Source organism: Crocodylus porosus, unplaced genomic scaffold (assembly GCF_001723895.1).
Source record: "Crocodylus porosus isolate Cpor-Errol unplaced genomic scaffold, CroPor_comp1, whole genome shotgun sequence".
NCBI lineage: Eukaryota > Metazoa > Chordata > Crocodylia > Crocodylidae > Crocodylus > Crocodylus porosus.
In genome coordinates, this window is record NW_017728886.1 from 74,458,645 (window position 1) to 74,474,023 (window position 15,379).

The 15,379-nt window shown below is 39.3% G+C and overlaps 1 protein-coding gene across 2 annotated transcripts in view; it reads right to left on the bottom strand.

Moving 5' to 3' along the window:
* Positions 1-490: 490 nt before the first annotated feature.
* Positions 491-15,379, bottom strand: part of SNRK (SNF related kinase) — a 58,299-nt gene continuing 43,410 nt past the window's right edge. For both annotated transcript variants that reach the window (XM_019536494.1, XM_019536489.1), the window contains exons 5-7: positions 11,988-12,200; positions 9,776-9,910; positions 491-4,355 (exon numbers count right to left, since the gene is read on the bottom strand). In XM_019536494.1, the coding sequence (XP_019392039.1) occupies positions 3,140-4,355; positions 9,776-9,910; positions 11,988-12,200 (1,564 nt within the window). In that variant the 3' untranslated portion in view covers positions 491-3,139. The remainder of the gene's footprint in view (positions 4,356-9,775; positions 9,911-11,987; positions 12,201-15,379) is intronic.

Genomic DNA, 15,379 nt, shown 5'->3' on the forward strand with positions numbered 1-15,379 from the left:
TTAAATCTCTAGGACCAGCTCGTCTCCTCAACATGCAGGTGATTATCTTAACACTCGAGTTTGGGGCACAGCTCAGTTACTTTTCATTTGGACACTATATACAACCAAACTGTTTCTGTTTAAATGCTTGCGCCAGTTTACCTAAAGATGTGATTTTAAACTGGACTGTCCGAGTCCAGTTGAACACAAAGTTGAATTAGTTTGAGCCATGTTTGTAAGCTGATGCTGCTTAACTTGAGGGAGTTATAAGTAGCTAGCTTTTACATCCTGGACTACAATGTGCCGTCTGAAGTGTACGCTCCAAGGAAACATTCACAATATGGAAACATCAGTTTCAGGTACTAACTGTTTCAACCAAAAGATGCTCCTTCATGTTAGAGTATGTGTTAAACTTTGGGTACTGGTATAAGAGCAGAAGATGATTTTATTTCACCCCCACAATATTAAATGAATTTTGCAATTAGTAAATGGCATAAAGTTGACAGGGAAATCATTGCTTATACGTCAGTCAAGATGTCACTTTTATTAACTCGATTTTCCATTTCTGTCACACATCATGAATTTTTATACAATGAAGAAAGCCAAACAATGCTGAAAGCAACCAACAGGATCAGCTGATATTCCTGTACCCTCTTAACACACACACACACAGATGCTTTCTTGGTGAGAAATTCTTTTAATTCTGTTCCTTTCATTAATTCTGCTTAATTTTACTGCTACTCTTAAAACTCTGTGTCAAGATTGTCACATCTTAAATACAGATAAAGTTGCTAGAGGTACATTATTATATATACACACATACAGAAAAATACAAGACTAATTGTTTTTTCCACAATATTTAATTTATACTCTACTGTAACTAGATGCAACTTTTAAAGACACATTAAGGGGTACAAGAAACTGTTTACTTGCTCTAAATAGTTTGGTCCAATATTATCTTAATGTAGTGGTTATTCTCGCCCTTCCTTTTACATGACAACATAATACAACATACACCACATGCACAATCATTCACCTATGAACAAGTGGATAAAGGACAACACTCAAACTAACATTTGTACACCCAGAGGTTCAACCAACCATACACAACTAATAAGGCTATAATACAGCTATGCAGCATAAATGTCCAACACTGCTGTTCTAAAGTGAGCACCATATATACATTTGTATATAAAAACATTGGAAACAAAATACACCTGGGGTTAGTTAAAAGGTGCCATTCCAAGGCTGTACATAATATCAGGAAAGAGTATTTACAATACTTGGAAAAAAGCTGCAACAAATAGTTTATTGCCAATGCCCTTTATATACTTTTATCCTACTTTAATATAGATGTTACGCTCACTCTCTGTGAACCACACATCTTATTTCTGGCCCTTTATAAGATCCCTGCTCAAAAATTTCAAGCAAATATGTTCTATGGCTTCACCCACACATCTATTCTTGTAGCTTTCATTTTATAAATACCACGCTGACTGAATGGCAACTGTATCTTAAAAGTTAGAAGTGTAAAAGATTTTTATCATTTGCTTTGTTTAGGAAGCAGAATGAAAAAATCCCCAACTAGGCTAGTCAGTAAGACTATCTGGTGCAATTTCACCTATCAGCAAAATAAGTCAAAGAGCTGTTGTGAACTACAGAAATTGTGACCAAATCTAACACAGTTCTTTGGTGCTCTACTCTCTCTATGGTATACATGAAATGCATCATATTTGACCATTCTGCAAATATTACAAGATGCTAAACAGTGTAAACTCCTCTCAGACATTCAGTTTCTGGCTAGGGTGCTGCTACATAATACCACCAATTCTTACTAGCATTGCTTTGAAGATCCAGTGCACAGCATGAAAAAATAAAACATTCATGTCCTTCCCAACATTAGGAATCTGCAATATATTTTATTCTAGATAATAAAATTCCACAAAAGTTAATCTGGTCAAAAGTATCCTTCCGTACAGAAATATACTAAAGCATGAATTTGCCATTAGTTCCGTGACAATGGAGAAACAAACAGAAACGCTAATTGCTGTTAAGCATATTTTCATACATGCCATACTTTAATTCTGGACTTGATGTTCAAAGAAATTAACAACTACCAGCTGGGTGGTAACAATATTTTAAGTCCTGACAAAAGTAAAAAAAAAATGCTAATAATGAGAAAAATTAAGGAGATTAGATGATTATAGGAATTGATTTAAATTTGCATCCAACTATCCAAGGATTTTTCCATCCCTTATTTCATTTTGATGCATATAAGGGTCAGACTTAAGAAATGCCAACAATTGGCATGTTACACTAATAATGGAAGTAATTTATACAAAGTTTTTCATTTTAGAATGCAAAAAACTCAGATGTAGACATTATAATTTACCTTTGTTTCTAGTAAAAAAGATTGTCTGCTTGTAATATTAACATATTTCTATGGGAAAAGCTGCCTTACAAATCTAGTTGCTTTTTAAAAAAAAAAAAATCTTATGTATAGCAAAACAGGATTTTTTTTTTCATTTCGATTTTGAGCCACAACTTTATCCATGTTATCGCTTAAGACAAATAGGTGTGGGTTTAAAATCATAGTTTAAGATCACTAATTTTCAGTGCATCTTTGCTTTGTACAAGCCTTGGAACATCTGAAAGCTCCCTGAAGAGTTTTCAGCATCAAAACGTTATTGCTTTGGTTCTGTTTCAGAGACATAGAAGTATGCCACATATCACATATTTTAGATATCACAGAAGGTCAGAACAAGAATTAACGTTTCACAAGCAAACAAAAGCTCTCGCTCTCTCTCTCTCTAGTCTAAGTGCAGAACATGAACTTCTAAGTGCTCCATTTACATTAGGATCTAGATATACATTTTAATTTAATCCAGATCTTCCATAGTAAAATAAAAGTGTAAAAATTACACAATAAAATATTCTATTCTGTTGGGAAAGAAAAATGTATTGGCTAGCAGCATGCACAAAGACCATGCATTGTCTTACTATCAAGCAAACACAAAATTAAAATGTAATAAATAACTGCTCAAAGCCCACTTTAAAATATTAAGACAACAAAAGGGGTTCAGTTGAAATAAGGTGTTCACAGCTCTGAACAGGAAGAATGGTGATGTCAAGTAGATTGAGCTATTAAGTCAGGCCACCGTCAAATGACATGACAACAACTTGTTTGACCGGAGGTACACAGCAGTCCCTCCTTGGGGTTCCGCTGAATATTCACAGATATTGTCTTTTCACAGAGAGGTAGTTGTAACACATTATTTTTCAAGTTCCTGTTCTTTATCCGTTCCAATTCATTTTCTGTGTTTGACATCTGGTCAGAGAAGAATTTTATGCTGCCCAATGCTGTAGCCTGATTTGCACTCCCAGTGGAACTGATGCACATTTTCCACATCGATTTCTCCTGCACTTTTACGCTGGAAAATGCCAGATTGTTTTGAGGATCAATAATGTATTTAGCACTGCCGTGAATCTGTGAACCTAAGCAAAGGCTCATCAATTTTAGGCTTTCAACCAGTTCCCCTGCACTTCTAGTAGACAACTGCATTGAGTTTCCAGATCCAGCACACCTACGGGTGGAACCTGAAGTGTTATTGGTGCTACCACTGGAGCTACTTGAGGGACTTCCCCCACCTTTGTTGTTATCACTAGGGCTTGTTTTGTCTACCCCTCCATTTCCATTGCTTGGTTTGCTCTGTCCACCACCATCTCCTTGGCTGCCAGGTGGCCCTTCACTACTATCCCGTCTATGCCAGGAGTAAGTAAACCCGCTATCTTTATCTAGCCGTCGCCTACTTTCTGAGTCATCATCACTGGTTTCTGAGCTACTGCAACTAGATCCCCGACCCTGACTTTTCCTTCTGTGGTAGCGTTTATGCACTGTACTAGGTGAAGCAATATTCATTTTTAACCTGCTAAGCTTTGGGGGCAAGTTCTCATCCATGTCGAATTCATCATCTGATTCCCCCTCCTCAAAGATCTGGTTGAGGACTGGTGCACTCTTCCTGGAAGTGAGACGATTTGTAACTGAAGGCTTGCGGCGCAGAACAACTTGAGTTGAAAGAGAAATGGGTTTCTTATCTTCTTCATCTTCCTCTTCATCCTCTTCTACTCTAAACAAGCACTTCCGGCCACTTGCAGCAGGTTTCAAGCTCACTGAAGGAACCACTGAAAGTGCTGGTCCAGCTAATTCTGGGATGTCTTCTTTCTTTGCTGAATCACCAAGTGCCTTGCTTCTGTGACCGTTAAGAACGTTTTCAGCACTGCGAGCTGGAGACTGAGCAGTTGCATGGGAGAGAGGAGAAGCTGTAAGATCATCTTCCAGGTCCTGGGGTACATCGATTTTTGTGGGCCATGATTGCCTTGGTAAGTAATTGTAAAAAGATGAAGGGGAGAGAAAGAGAGAAAGAGACAAATTAGATTTCATACAGGGAGTTAGCTGTAGTAGTCTGAAGTTAGGCAAAATGTAGGGCAGGGTGAAGCTTTAGAGACTACCTGGTTCAGGAGGGCATGAGCTTTCATATGCAAGAACCTACTTCCTGAGTACATCTGATATACTGATGAAGTACACTACTGCCTGCAAGAACTTGTGTCCCTCTGAACCAGTTGGCCTCCGAGGTGCCAGTCTGCCCTACACCTTTTGTCAAATTAGATTTTGGTGATAACTTAAGAATACGCTATAAAATCTTTACAGGAAGACATCAGAAAGGCCACAGTAATTATACCACTTCGCAAGCCACTACATTTTGTAAACAGTAATTTAGAGAAACAACTTAAGGAAAATGAAAAAGAGAGTAATATACAAGTCATGTTGGTTGCTGCCAACTTAGATCACAAATTCCAATACTTTTTCTGCTCTCAGAAAAAAATGAATAATCTTATATGACTTGAAGAAAGTGCTTTTTTTTTTTTTTTTTAAATCAGATGTTTGCAAGAGGTCTAGAAGAACAGGCGCAGGACAAAGAGGCCTTGTTCCATGACCCGTCCAAAATCAAAGGACAGTGGTATTGCAGACAGTATGAAGCCTTTATTCTTCTTCCCAGTTTTCAATTATTAATATAAAAGCCACCAATTCAATGGTTTTGTATTTTCAAGTCACGGTGTTAGTTTTACAGTCTTAAGTTAAAAAAAAAAATTGTGACATTTTCATAACGTCTCCTCTGAACAGCTAATCTAAGTTTTCTTTAACTCAATCTCTGTTTAATTAAAATGTACATGAATCCAGATGATTCAGCTATTTTCATCTGACAATTTCAACTGTATACAACATGTGATGTGTTATCACTGAACCAATATCTTTTCTCATCATTTCACTATTAAAGGGCAGTATCCAGGCATCAAAGTGTTTAAAATCACAATACTGAAAGCTATTTTATCTATAACGGAAATTTCTAACGTACAGTTGTATTAAGCATGATCTTCAAAGTAAAGTGGTTATGAAAGAGGTGGTGCTTGAGATTAACTCAGTCTTACAACTAGTTAGTGCTGTTTTATCTTCAGCATCTAGCAATTCTATGATTAAGCAAATAACTTTCAGTAACTGATGTTTTAGTTTAAATCCTAAAAATATACTGTACATTGTTTCAAATGTTCAAAAACTAAACTGTTGTGCTACAAATAGAAGAATGAAACGGCCACCATCTCGCATCTCAATCATTTGTACTTTTTAAAAAGGCCTCAGGAAAATTTAACCAAACATTTACATCTAACAGACTTGCTTAACAGTGATGATGGTTTTAGTCTATGAAGCAACCACCAGACTTAAGCAACTAAGCCAAAAAAATGCTCTAGGTACTCAAATATTAAAAGATACCATCTTTCAACTGTTACTGGCTTTACCAACTACAGCTATTTTATCTCGTAACCACGTTCTCATTTGGTGTATGAAAAAGTAACGGTCATGGCAGGAAAAACACAACCCTAAGTGCAGAACCTTTCCATTTGTGCCCAGACAGTACTGTATGGGATACCCCCAGGCAGACACTTGGATAATGCTACAGTAGTGCTTGGGGAATATGCATGGCTTTTTGGCACAGATTTGAATAGAATAGAATGGCAGGGTACTCTTCATTCTCCAGCCTAAGATCCTGTTCACAGTTATGCACACATTCAAAATACAATATATTGTACTTTCTCAACTCAGTTCCCCTTGGTGGGAGAAGGGGGGCTCAAAATAGGCTCTGCTGGGATGTAAGAGGAGGAGGGAGGGAGGCTCCAAGACTTCTAGACTTCTTAAACTCAGCTTCCCCTTGACCAGGGCTCAAATGGTCCACCGTAGGGCTGTCCAACTTCTCAGCCCCCAAGGGCCACACCATGGAAAGCATGGGTCACTGAGCTATGCACTGCACAACTGATTCCTGTCCCCACCTCCACCATACCAGCGCCCACTCTTCCCACCACCACATGGGGCACCCTCACCACCACCGCTGCACTGTGCAGGAGTAATCTCCCCCACTCCATGATTTGTCCTCAGCTCCCCATGCAGCATGCCATGCTGCCCCATCTCCTGGGGCAGAGACAGGAAGTGGCAGCTGGAGGAAGGAGGGAGAACTCAGAAGCCTCAGCTGTGTTGCAGCTGGAGCCATGGGGAAATAGGAGCCAGGCAGAAGCTTGGGGGCCGCAAATGAATTTCTTATGGGCTTTGTGCGGCCCATAAGATGCACAGCCTTGGTTTACTGACTTGGCTCTTCCTTGATGCGAGCAAAAAAAGAACTATCCCCCCAGACTGCACAGATGTTCCGTGAGACAAGTGAGAGTAGACCAATTTTGCAGTTAAAATTAGTTCCCAAACAAAAGCAATGACATATTTGTCTTCTTCCCTACAAATTTAGTTTATGCAATTCATTTGGATTGCAGACAATATCAACACAACAAGTAAGACTTTGTGAAAACAACTTGGAACTCTGAAGGGAATTTATAAATTTATGGACATCTACTTATCATAGGGAGCAAAGTATTATTAGCAGGACAGCACCAAGCAACCACTCCAAGCAGCTCTACCAATGCATCTCAACCTTGATATGCAATACCATTATTATTCCAATTCTTGATGTCTGTTAAGCAGACTCTACCAGTTATATTGCAGATATGGACAAACAATGGAGCTCAGTTCCATAACTGCAAAGTCAGGGCTATAAGGACTATTACTATGACAGGTTCGGTTTCCAGCCATTGCACTTCATTTGTCTAATTGGTAAGGTTTCCTCCTAGACAGATTTTGGTACTCTGCTTCAGAAGTCCCAGTGTGAAAACCACAGTACTACAATGAGAGAAGTGATTTCTCTAGCAGAAAGATGGAAACCATTTAGATTAAAACAAACTTATAGCTAGTACCATGTAACCATGCAACAAAGCAACTTTCCTGGAGGAAAGTCCATTAACTAAACAACTGCTAAATACACTGTTGTAAAATCAAAAGCAAGTTAGACAGACATTTGCCTGGAATGGTTTAGACACGGATGATCTTGTCGAGCAAGGGGCTGAACTGGATGACCTTGTGAGGTCTCTTCCAGCCCTACTTTCCTATGCTCCTTGAATTTAATTTAAGTTTTCAAATGGTCTTTGGAAGAAACATAGAACTTTGTGACGACAAAAGGTGTCAGAGCTTTTGTCAAATCCAAAACTGCAAAATTTCAGGAAGGTATGAATGAAAAACTGTGACATACTGCCATCCAAAAAGCAGCTCTACTAATACAGCCCTACCATAAGCAGGAGGCATATTCCTCCAGTCATGGGGCCTGATCCTGTAAATGCATGCCGTTTTACAACATTCTTAGTCTGAGCTGAGTCTCAGACTATTTGCTTTCAATCACACCAGTTGGTTTGGATAAAGCATGGAAATACAGAAGCAGGGCATTATAGCCCACATCATCCTTTCTAATGAATATCTGTGTTAACCATAAGGGTGACAAAAAGGAAACCTTCATAAGGAAACCCTTGTTGCAGGTAAAAAATTATGCAATTCCATCTTTGTACAGAAAAGCACTGAACTTCTCAGGAGTATTTTCACCTTCCTCTGCTAAAACCCAGAGATAAATAGTGCGAGTAGGCAATAGTTCTCAAGGAATCAGCAGGAGCACCTGATTCTCATTCATCAGAGGGGAGATTAACTACCACCATTCTGAATGGTACGCTAGGGGAGGGAGAGGATCAAAGAGATTTCAGAAACACAACTATTAATGGAAAATGTCTTAGCAAGGCCTCCACAAGAATTCCTAAAATGATACTTAAGACAGAGCAATAACTGAAAGACTTTTTCCCCCAACTTCAGGTTTCCCAGCTCAGGAAAACTAACAACTGCTGGTCACTGCTTAAAGCTCACTCAAGCATTTGACAACAAGCGTAGTTAAAGAGTTTTAGCGTATGTCTAAACTCTAAAGCATAAAGAAGCAGGGAACATTAGTCACAATGCTGTACTGCCCCCAAACTGCTGTACCACTTCCAGTTAAAGAACTCATGCAGCGTATCTCCATATAGCGCTGCCATGTGCTATAAAGACAGACCTTCAGGGCATGTCTACGCTGCCTCTCTGCCTAGCCCAGAAGTATGGCCCACTCTCCCTCACATTCTGTACAAAATCCCTGGGAAGAAAAACAGTGTAGCTGCCTTACAGTGGCCCTGAGTATGTGCCAGTAAACACACCTGAGAGAGTGAGAACAAGCCTGAGAGCATCTCTGGGTGTGTGCTCAGCACTACTCTCAAGCAGCCACGCTGATTCAGCCCATACAGCACAGGGGTTCCCCAGGCTCAGCATGAAAGCAACACAGATGAGCCCTGTGTGTCCTTTGAAAAAAACAAACCTTTAATCAAAACTGGTCCTTCTCCAGAACCCCCAGGGAGAGGCTGATCTGCTCCTGAAATCTTTAGATAGTTCAGAAACTACAGAGTCGGGATGTTTCCAATAAAATCCTCTCAAATTCCTTGAATGTCTGCAGCAAATGGCAGACTGAGTAAACTTTAATCAATACTAACCTCACAACAAACAGCACCAACAGAATTCTTGTCATCTTTACCACATAAGGTGGCATTCCCACAGATTTCAGTAGGCTTTGCTGATGGCTATTTATTAAATTTTGATTTGGATAATATAAAGACCCAAGCTGTGAACTGCTTACTGCTGTCTGGTTTTATTACTAAAAACTGTAACTATGAAGCATCTCTCACCTATTAATACCACCTCCTGTACCCTTTGTAAAAACTGTGTCCTTTATAAAGGCCTGATCTTGAGATGTTTGAGCTACCTTGGATTTCAGGATGCTCAAAAACTTTAGGATCGTGCCAGCAAGGCAGGGCTGACCCTGAATCCTGATAAGAAAAATCAATGTTCAGCTCATTCTAGGTGACAAATGCCCAGCTGTGCACTTAGTGGATTACACCATAAGGATAGTTTTTAAAGGGGAAATTCATGAAGTGTAAAGAGCACTAAGAGAAGAACATAAAACAGAATCATTTCTCTATCAGAAATGTCACAGACGTGAATTCATCATGAAGGACTTAAACTCATTGAATGTGACACCTCCCGTGGTACACACAAAAATTATTGTAAATACAGCCTTCAAATTATCAATAGCTCACTCCTGGAAAATTCTGAGAAAACTTTTTTTGGCAAATGATTTTTAACTAACTTCTAACATGGCCTTTATAGGTTGTGCTACATTTCTCCAGACCCTTAGAACTCGCAATGAATGAGCATTGTGCTGTTTAACTGGCAGTATCTTAATAAAACAGCATTTCCAAACATTTTGATTAAATTTGCTAAATTACCCACTGTTTTAAATCTTACCTGAACTGAGCTTTGATGTTGCTAGGGCTTGCAGACCTGGTTTGAATTTCTTTTTCCTGTTTTTCTCTCAGAATCCTTTCAGCTAGTAAAAAGTAAGTTGCAGTGATGTGATTATATTTGTTAGTTTCCAATGCCCTAAAAGAAAAAAACACCAGAAATGGAACACATCACGCATCAATGATTTGTTAAAACTGAACATTTTGCTGACACAAGTGACTACATTTTGCACAGCAAGTAAAAGGCCCAGAAATAGAATGTTGTACCTCTGACATCCTGACAAAAGATTTTTGGCCTATTAGAAGAGGGACAAACCAATATGGCAAGTTCAATAGATACATTAGGATACTTTTAGGAAAGCATCCAAAAGCTAAATAATTGTTCCTTCATCGCACATATTTAAGCAATAACATTAACTGAAGCAGAGTTTATGATCCAATAATGGCCTCTCCCACTGACAAATAAATACTCAGGCAAAGCAGCGCATTTAATTTTGAAGTTGGCATAAAATTTCACTTTTTCTCAGTGTTAAAAACATACTAAGTTTACAGTTTACTGTAAGGCTGCTAAATCATCTTAAACCACTTTAACCACTGCATACTTTAAAACAATTTTAGATATAGGATGTTTCAAGTGCCTGAATTCTAAATTTGTTTTTTCTGAAAGCTAGAAAATTCTCAACTCATTTAGATTTTGGAAATAAGATTTTAAATATACAGAATAAACCTGTTTACAAAATTACACTGCAAAAAAGCAACCAGCTTCCCAGCAGCACAATTCAGTGGCAAGTTCTATTTGTTATAACAAAAATCAGACTATTTTAAATTACAGGACTCAGATCACAATATAGTTAATGGGTTTTTGGTTGTAGCTGTGTTGGTCTAAGGACACAGGCAAGCAAGGTTCTTTGGTTAGATGTGATATCTTTTATTAGACCAACTGAGTAGTTGGAAAAAAGTTCCTAGCAAGCTTTCAGGCACAATAACCCTTCTTCAGGCATAGGGAGTCTCTGCTGTTCTACAAGGATGAAAGATATCACATCTACCCGAAGAACCTTGGCCTCCCTGTGCACATAGTTTTAATAGTTTTAATGATACTGTATAACAAGCGTTTGCAAAAAATACTTGGAAAAAAGCTGTATTTGCTATCCCTAATTAAACGCTCTGAATGAAAACATCTTAAGGTGACAGGAAAGTGCCTCTGGGGCAATCAAATCCAGTCCCCTTGTGTTCACTGGTAACCATTTACCTGAAGATTCCCCCAAATCACAAAATCACTATTTTAAACCCTCACACACAATTGCAAGTTGTAGGGACACTCTACAATATACCACAGGCCTCAAGTAAAAACAGTACAAGCCCTGGCAATGCTCTGCCACTACAATGGCAGAGAAGAAGGATCCTTAGATGAGGGCTCAGGCCCCATTCTACAGAAGAGGGGCAACCTCTACCCCCTCACCCCCACTCACTTTGCCATCTGACCCCGGAGAAAAACTGCTTGCTGATCTCAGATTTGGTTTTCAGTTGATGACCATTACTGGAACAGTAGGACCTAACTAGGAAACTCAGTTCTCTAAGAACTGAAAGGAGCACCATCATATCCTAATCAAGACCTCCAGCCCTACTGGGGCCAATTCTTCAAAAGAAACAAGTCGCCTCCCCACTTCCCAAGTAACTCCCCAAAATTAGTAGAACTCATAAAAGAAAAAGAAAAAAAACCCTTCCCGGTCCCCAACCAGCAGAAGCCATGAAGGCACAGCATAAATGAAACTGGGGATGTGACATCTGAAACAGGTCATAGAAATCACAAATCTTTCAAAAAGTGATCAAACACAATACAGAGATTGATTTTTTTGTAATAAATCAATAATGTAAGGCTGTGACTACACTTGCCTTGTTCTATTAAAATAAATCACCCTTAAGCCCCAAGTGGACTTAAAACTTTTTACCTGTAAACTGAACGGATTTGAAATGTAAGCAAGGGGACTTTAAAAACAGAATCCCACAATGCTAATCTTTATAGCATTATTTTTCAGCAAAGTACCATACTTAAATTTATCTATCAGATTTAGTCAATGCCTTTTCAAGACATGATATAACTAAACTCTCTCACAGAATCAATGGTCTCTGTTTTGTCTCTGGTATTGGATAGACAATTGCTATGGCTGCATTTGCAACTGAAATCATAATGTTAAATTTATCAACCAATAACTTACTCTACTATTGTATCTCGATCTGCTATATCACCAAGGACCATGCGTTGTATTATACTGTTGTGTTCTTCCTCAGATAAGTTTTTATATGAAACAAGAGGGATATTGTATTTTGTTGCAGGTGATGGATCAACTCCTTGGAGCCATGCATGATTTTCAATCTCTTCCAAAGATGCTCTTCGCTTTGGGTCTCTCTGCAACATCCGTGTAATTAGACTGTGAACAGAAAATAAATCTATAAATGCAATGTGCTAGCATGTGTGGAAAGTAGCCATCACAGCAGCACTAGGAATGCACTGCTGTCCCTCTGTTACTCTCAGTTCACAGCAGCCCCTTTAGACGCCTTCCAGTAAGAATAATGCAATTGTGACATAACTGGACACTGAAACTACAGTCAAAAGGTATTATGAATAACACCACCAAACTAAAATGAATAAATTGGCTTCAAAACGGCAACCAGCACTCTCTCTAGTTTCCCTTTCATTTACTTGGGCTCTTAACTTCTGCCTTTCGTTTTCTATAGAATGGAAAGCAATATTCATGGTAGGGTCCCAAGCTGCTTAGCTGGTAGATGCTACTAATATTTTAGATGTTGTTTAATATTATTAATACATTTGCTATTTTCAACAAGAATATGGAAATGCAAAGAAAGCAGGACTGCTTTATTTTAAGGTAGGTACCAGATACTAGGTTTCTTCAGTGCCAATAAGAGACAGGACAGACAGCTGGCCCCCTCTGTGAAGAAAAAAATTGTTTAGGATCCTCCAATGACAAGTTTATCTGTTGGTTTCATGTTAAGTCAATGTTATGTCTCCAGCTTCTGGCAGGGAGAAATGTAATTAAAGCTCACAAACTGCTATAGAAGGTACAGAGAAAGGATATTATCTAACTAGCACCTCTCCACTTGACCATCATGTGGAATTTCAGTATATGCCCTAGCAAATTACAGCATTCACCCTTATTAACTGCTCTGCACAGTGCCAGGATATGGAGATGGCTGTTCAATGCTGAGGTTCTTGCTCAAACCTTACATACTATCCTGCAGTGTAAAAAGTAAGGAAATAATGCAATTCTAAGGCATGGTTTTATTCTTGTACCAGCTTGCGGGGTAGCACAACTGCACATAAGCCAGTACGTACCTCAGGTTAATTTTTCTTTTAATATGAGGACTGAGATATGGTTAGAGATATGAACAAGAGGGGTGCCCCTACTGCTTGCACCGATTACACCTAAAAACTGCAAATATCATTAAAAGGAGAATTATATACTGAATAACCATCCTACATCTTTCCTTTTTAATTTTCAAGCCCCCCACCCCCTGCCCCAAAAACATAACTGCATGAGATCTATGAAAGCAAAGGATGAGACTGTTCTCCACTGCCTTGCTAATAAGGTCTCTTCCCTTTTCTCCAAAAGATGTTCTGCCCCACATGTTAGCTCCCAAATCTTCACTGTATCTTCTGTTAAAGAATGCAAGTATGCAGAGCCTATCATCAGTACTAAGGTTAAAAACAAACAAACAATCAAAAACCCAGAAGAGATCCCTAGGACTCCACACACCTCTCTGGCACTGAGGATGTTCAGCAGCATATCCTCCTGTGTTCCCAATGAATGTATTCACTAAAAATGTAACTGCTAATCACACTTGCCAGATCTGGTAGGTGACCTCATCATTCCAACCCTCACCCCCATCTCCAAAAGATGAGATGTGATATGGCAAAATTACCAGCCTTTGTTCAAATATTAGAAAATACTAAGTTCTATATAAGCAGGTTTCAATTCTAAATGGGAAATGAAGACTAAACGTAAAGAGGACTGCCCATTTTTTATTGGGGAAGAGACTTGAAGACACTGAGCATTACATACACTATGCATATAGGTAGCCCCATTTTGGATAGCTGCATCTTCTTTCTCTTTTTTAAAACTTGCCTTAGATTGGTAATTGTTAATAGCACAGAAATGTCTCACTAGAACAGCTTTCCTGTATCACTCATAATCCTAAATACTGATTACTGCAACACAAAAATAGCTACGGCTCAGGGATAACACCAATAGCAGCACAAGAAATTTCAATCAACTACACAGGTCATATGTGAGTATAGGCGTGGCTGTTAAAAACTACAGCTGTAAGAGGGAAAGCATTCCCTTGGACCACTGAAAAGCTCAGGTTCTGCTTTGAATTCTAGTGTTCGACACAAATGGAACCTTAATGTCTTCTAGGCCCAAGGATATTCAAGGCAATGTCACAAAGAGATAATCTATCACTAATCAGGACTTCAGTTATGCTTAGTGAAAGGTTCCAACTGAGAGGGACTCTAATGTAGTAGGGATTGTATTAATCATACTAGAGTTGAAAGTGTCATGCATCAATCTCCAACATATGGAAGTACTGGAACACATCAAAATCACTAAAGGGCATCAGTGAACATCCCAGAACAGGCCTCTCAATATGAATCATAATTCCCTGGTGGCATATGGTATTTGCATAGAGAAATTGTCCTGAAGACCTAATATGTTGATTTCCGGCTGCAACTTGAATCGGAAATAAGGAAAAAAGTCTGATGCAGTATTCCTGAGTGTGACAACTAGAGGCAACATTCTTGAACAACCAGTTAGACCAGGGGCTCCCACTTGACTTCTGCCTCTCTCATTGCTTTGTCTATGGAAGTGCTGGGCTCTCTGGGTTACCTCTCCCTCTGCCCAGGGGGTAGGGTGGGACAATGTGGCACAGCCCATAGTGATGGGGCTCAGGATGATGCCTGAGAGGTGCAATGTAGCAGGGAAGCTAGGGAGCTTAAGGTGAGGTGGGGAGCCCAGGCAGACAGTGCAAGGTAGGGGGGCACTAGGGCACATAGTGCAGCAGGAGGTGGCATGTGGTGTGTGCCCCTGGGTGCCCATAGCTGCTCAATGGTGTGGCCTGCAAGACATGCGTCCCCCAGCTGCTTGCAAGTAGTACAGCCCTGACTTAGAACAATTCTGGTGTCGTGTTCCCACCCTCCCCACCAATCATTCTTCTTATGAGTATTTTCAGACTACTCAGGCCACCACTTGAAGTTGCTTAGCAGTGTCTCAGACCTTTTATAGAGTGACATATAAAATACACGTACCTTTAAAATATATACACTTTTCCCTAATAAAGCAAAACAAAAATGGCATATAAACAAATACATGGAAGGTCTAAGGCTCAAAACATTTAAAAAGGAATAAATACAATGAACTTTGATTGCAAAAGGTGAAAGATGCAAAGAGAATAAAGAAATGGTAATAACCAAGTACCTCCTACCGCTGATTGGCTGAGCCCCAGTGGCCCCGTTGTTGATCAACCAGGAGGCAAAAACTGAAGCACATTTAAAACCAGTTTTTGCCTTCCTGCCCATCAGCAGCAAGAGGTGAGA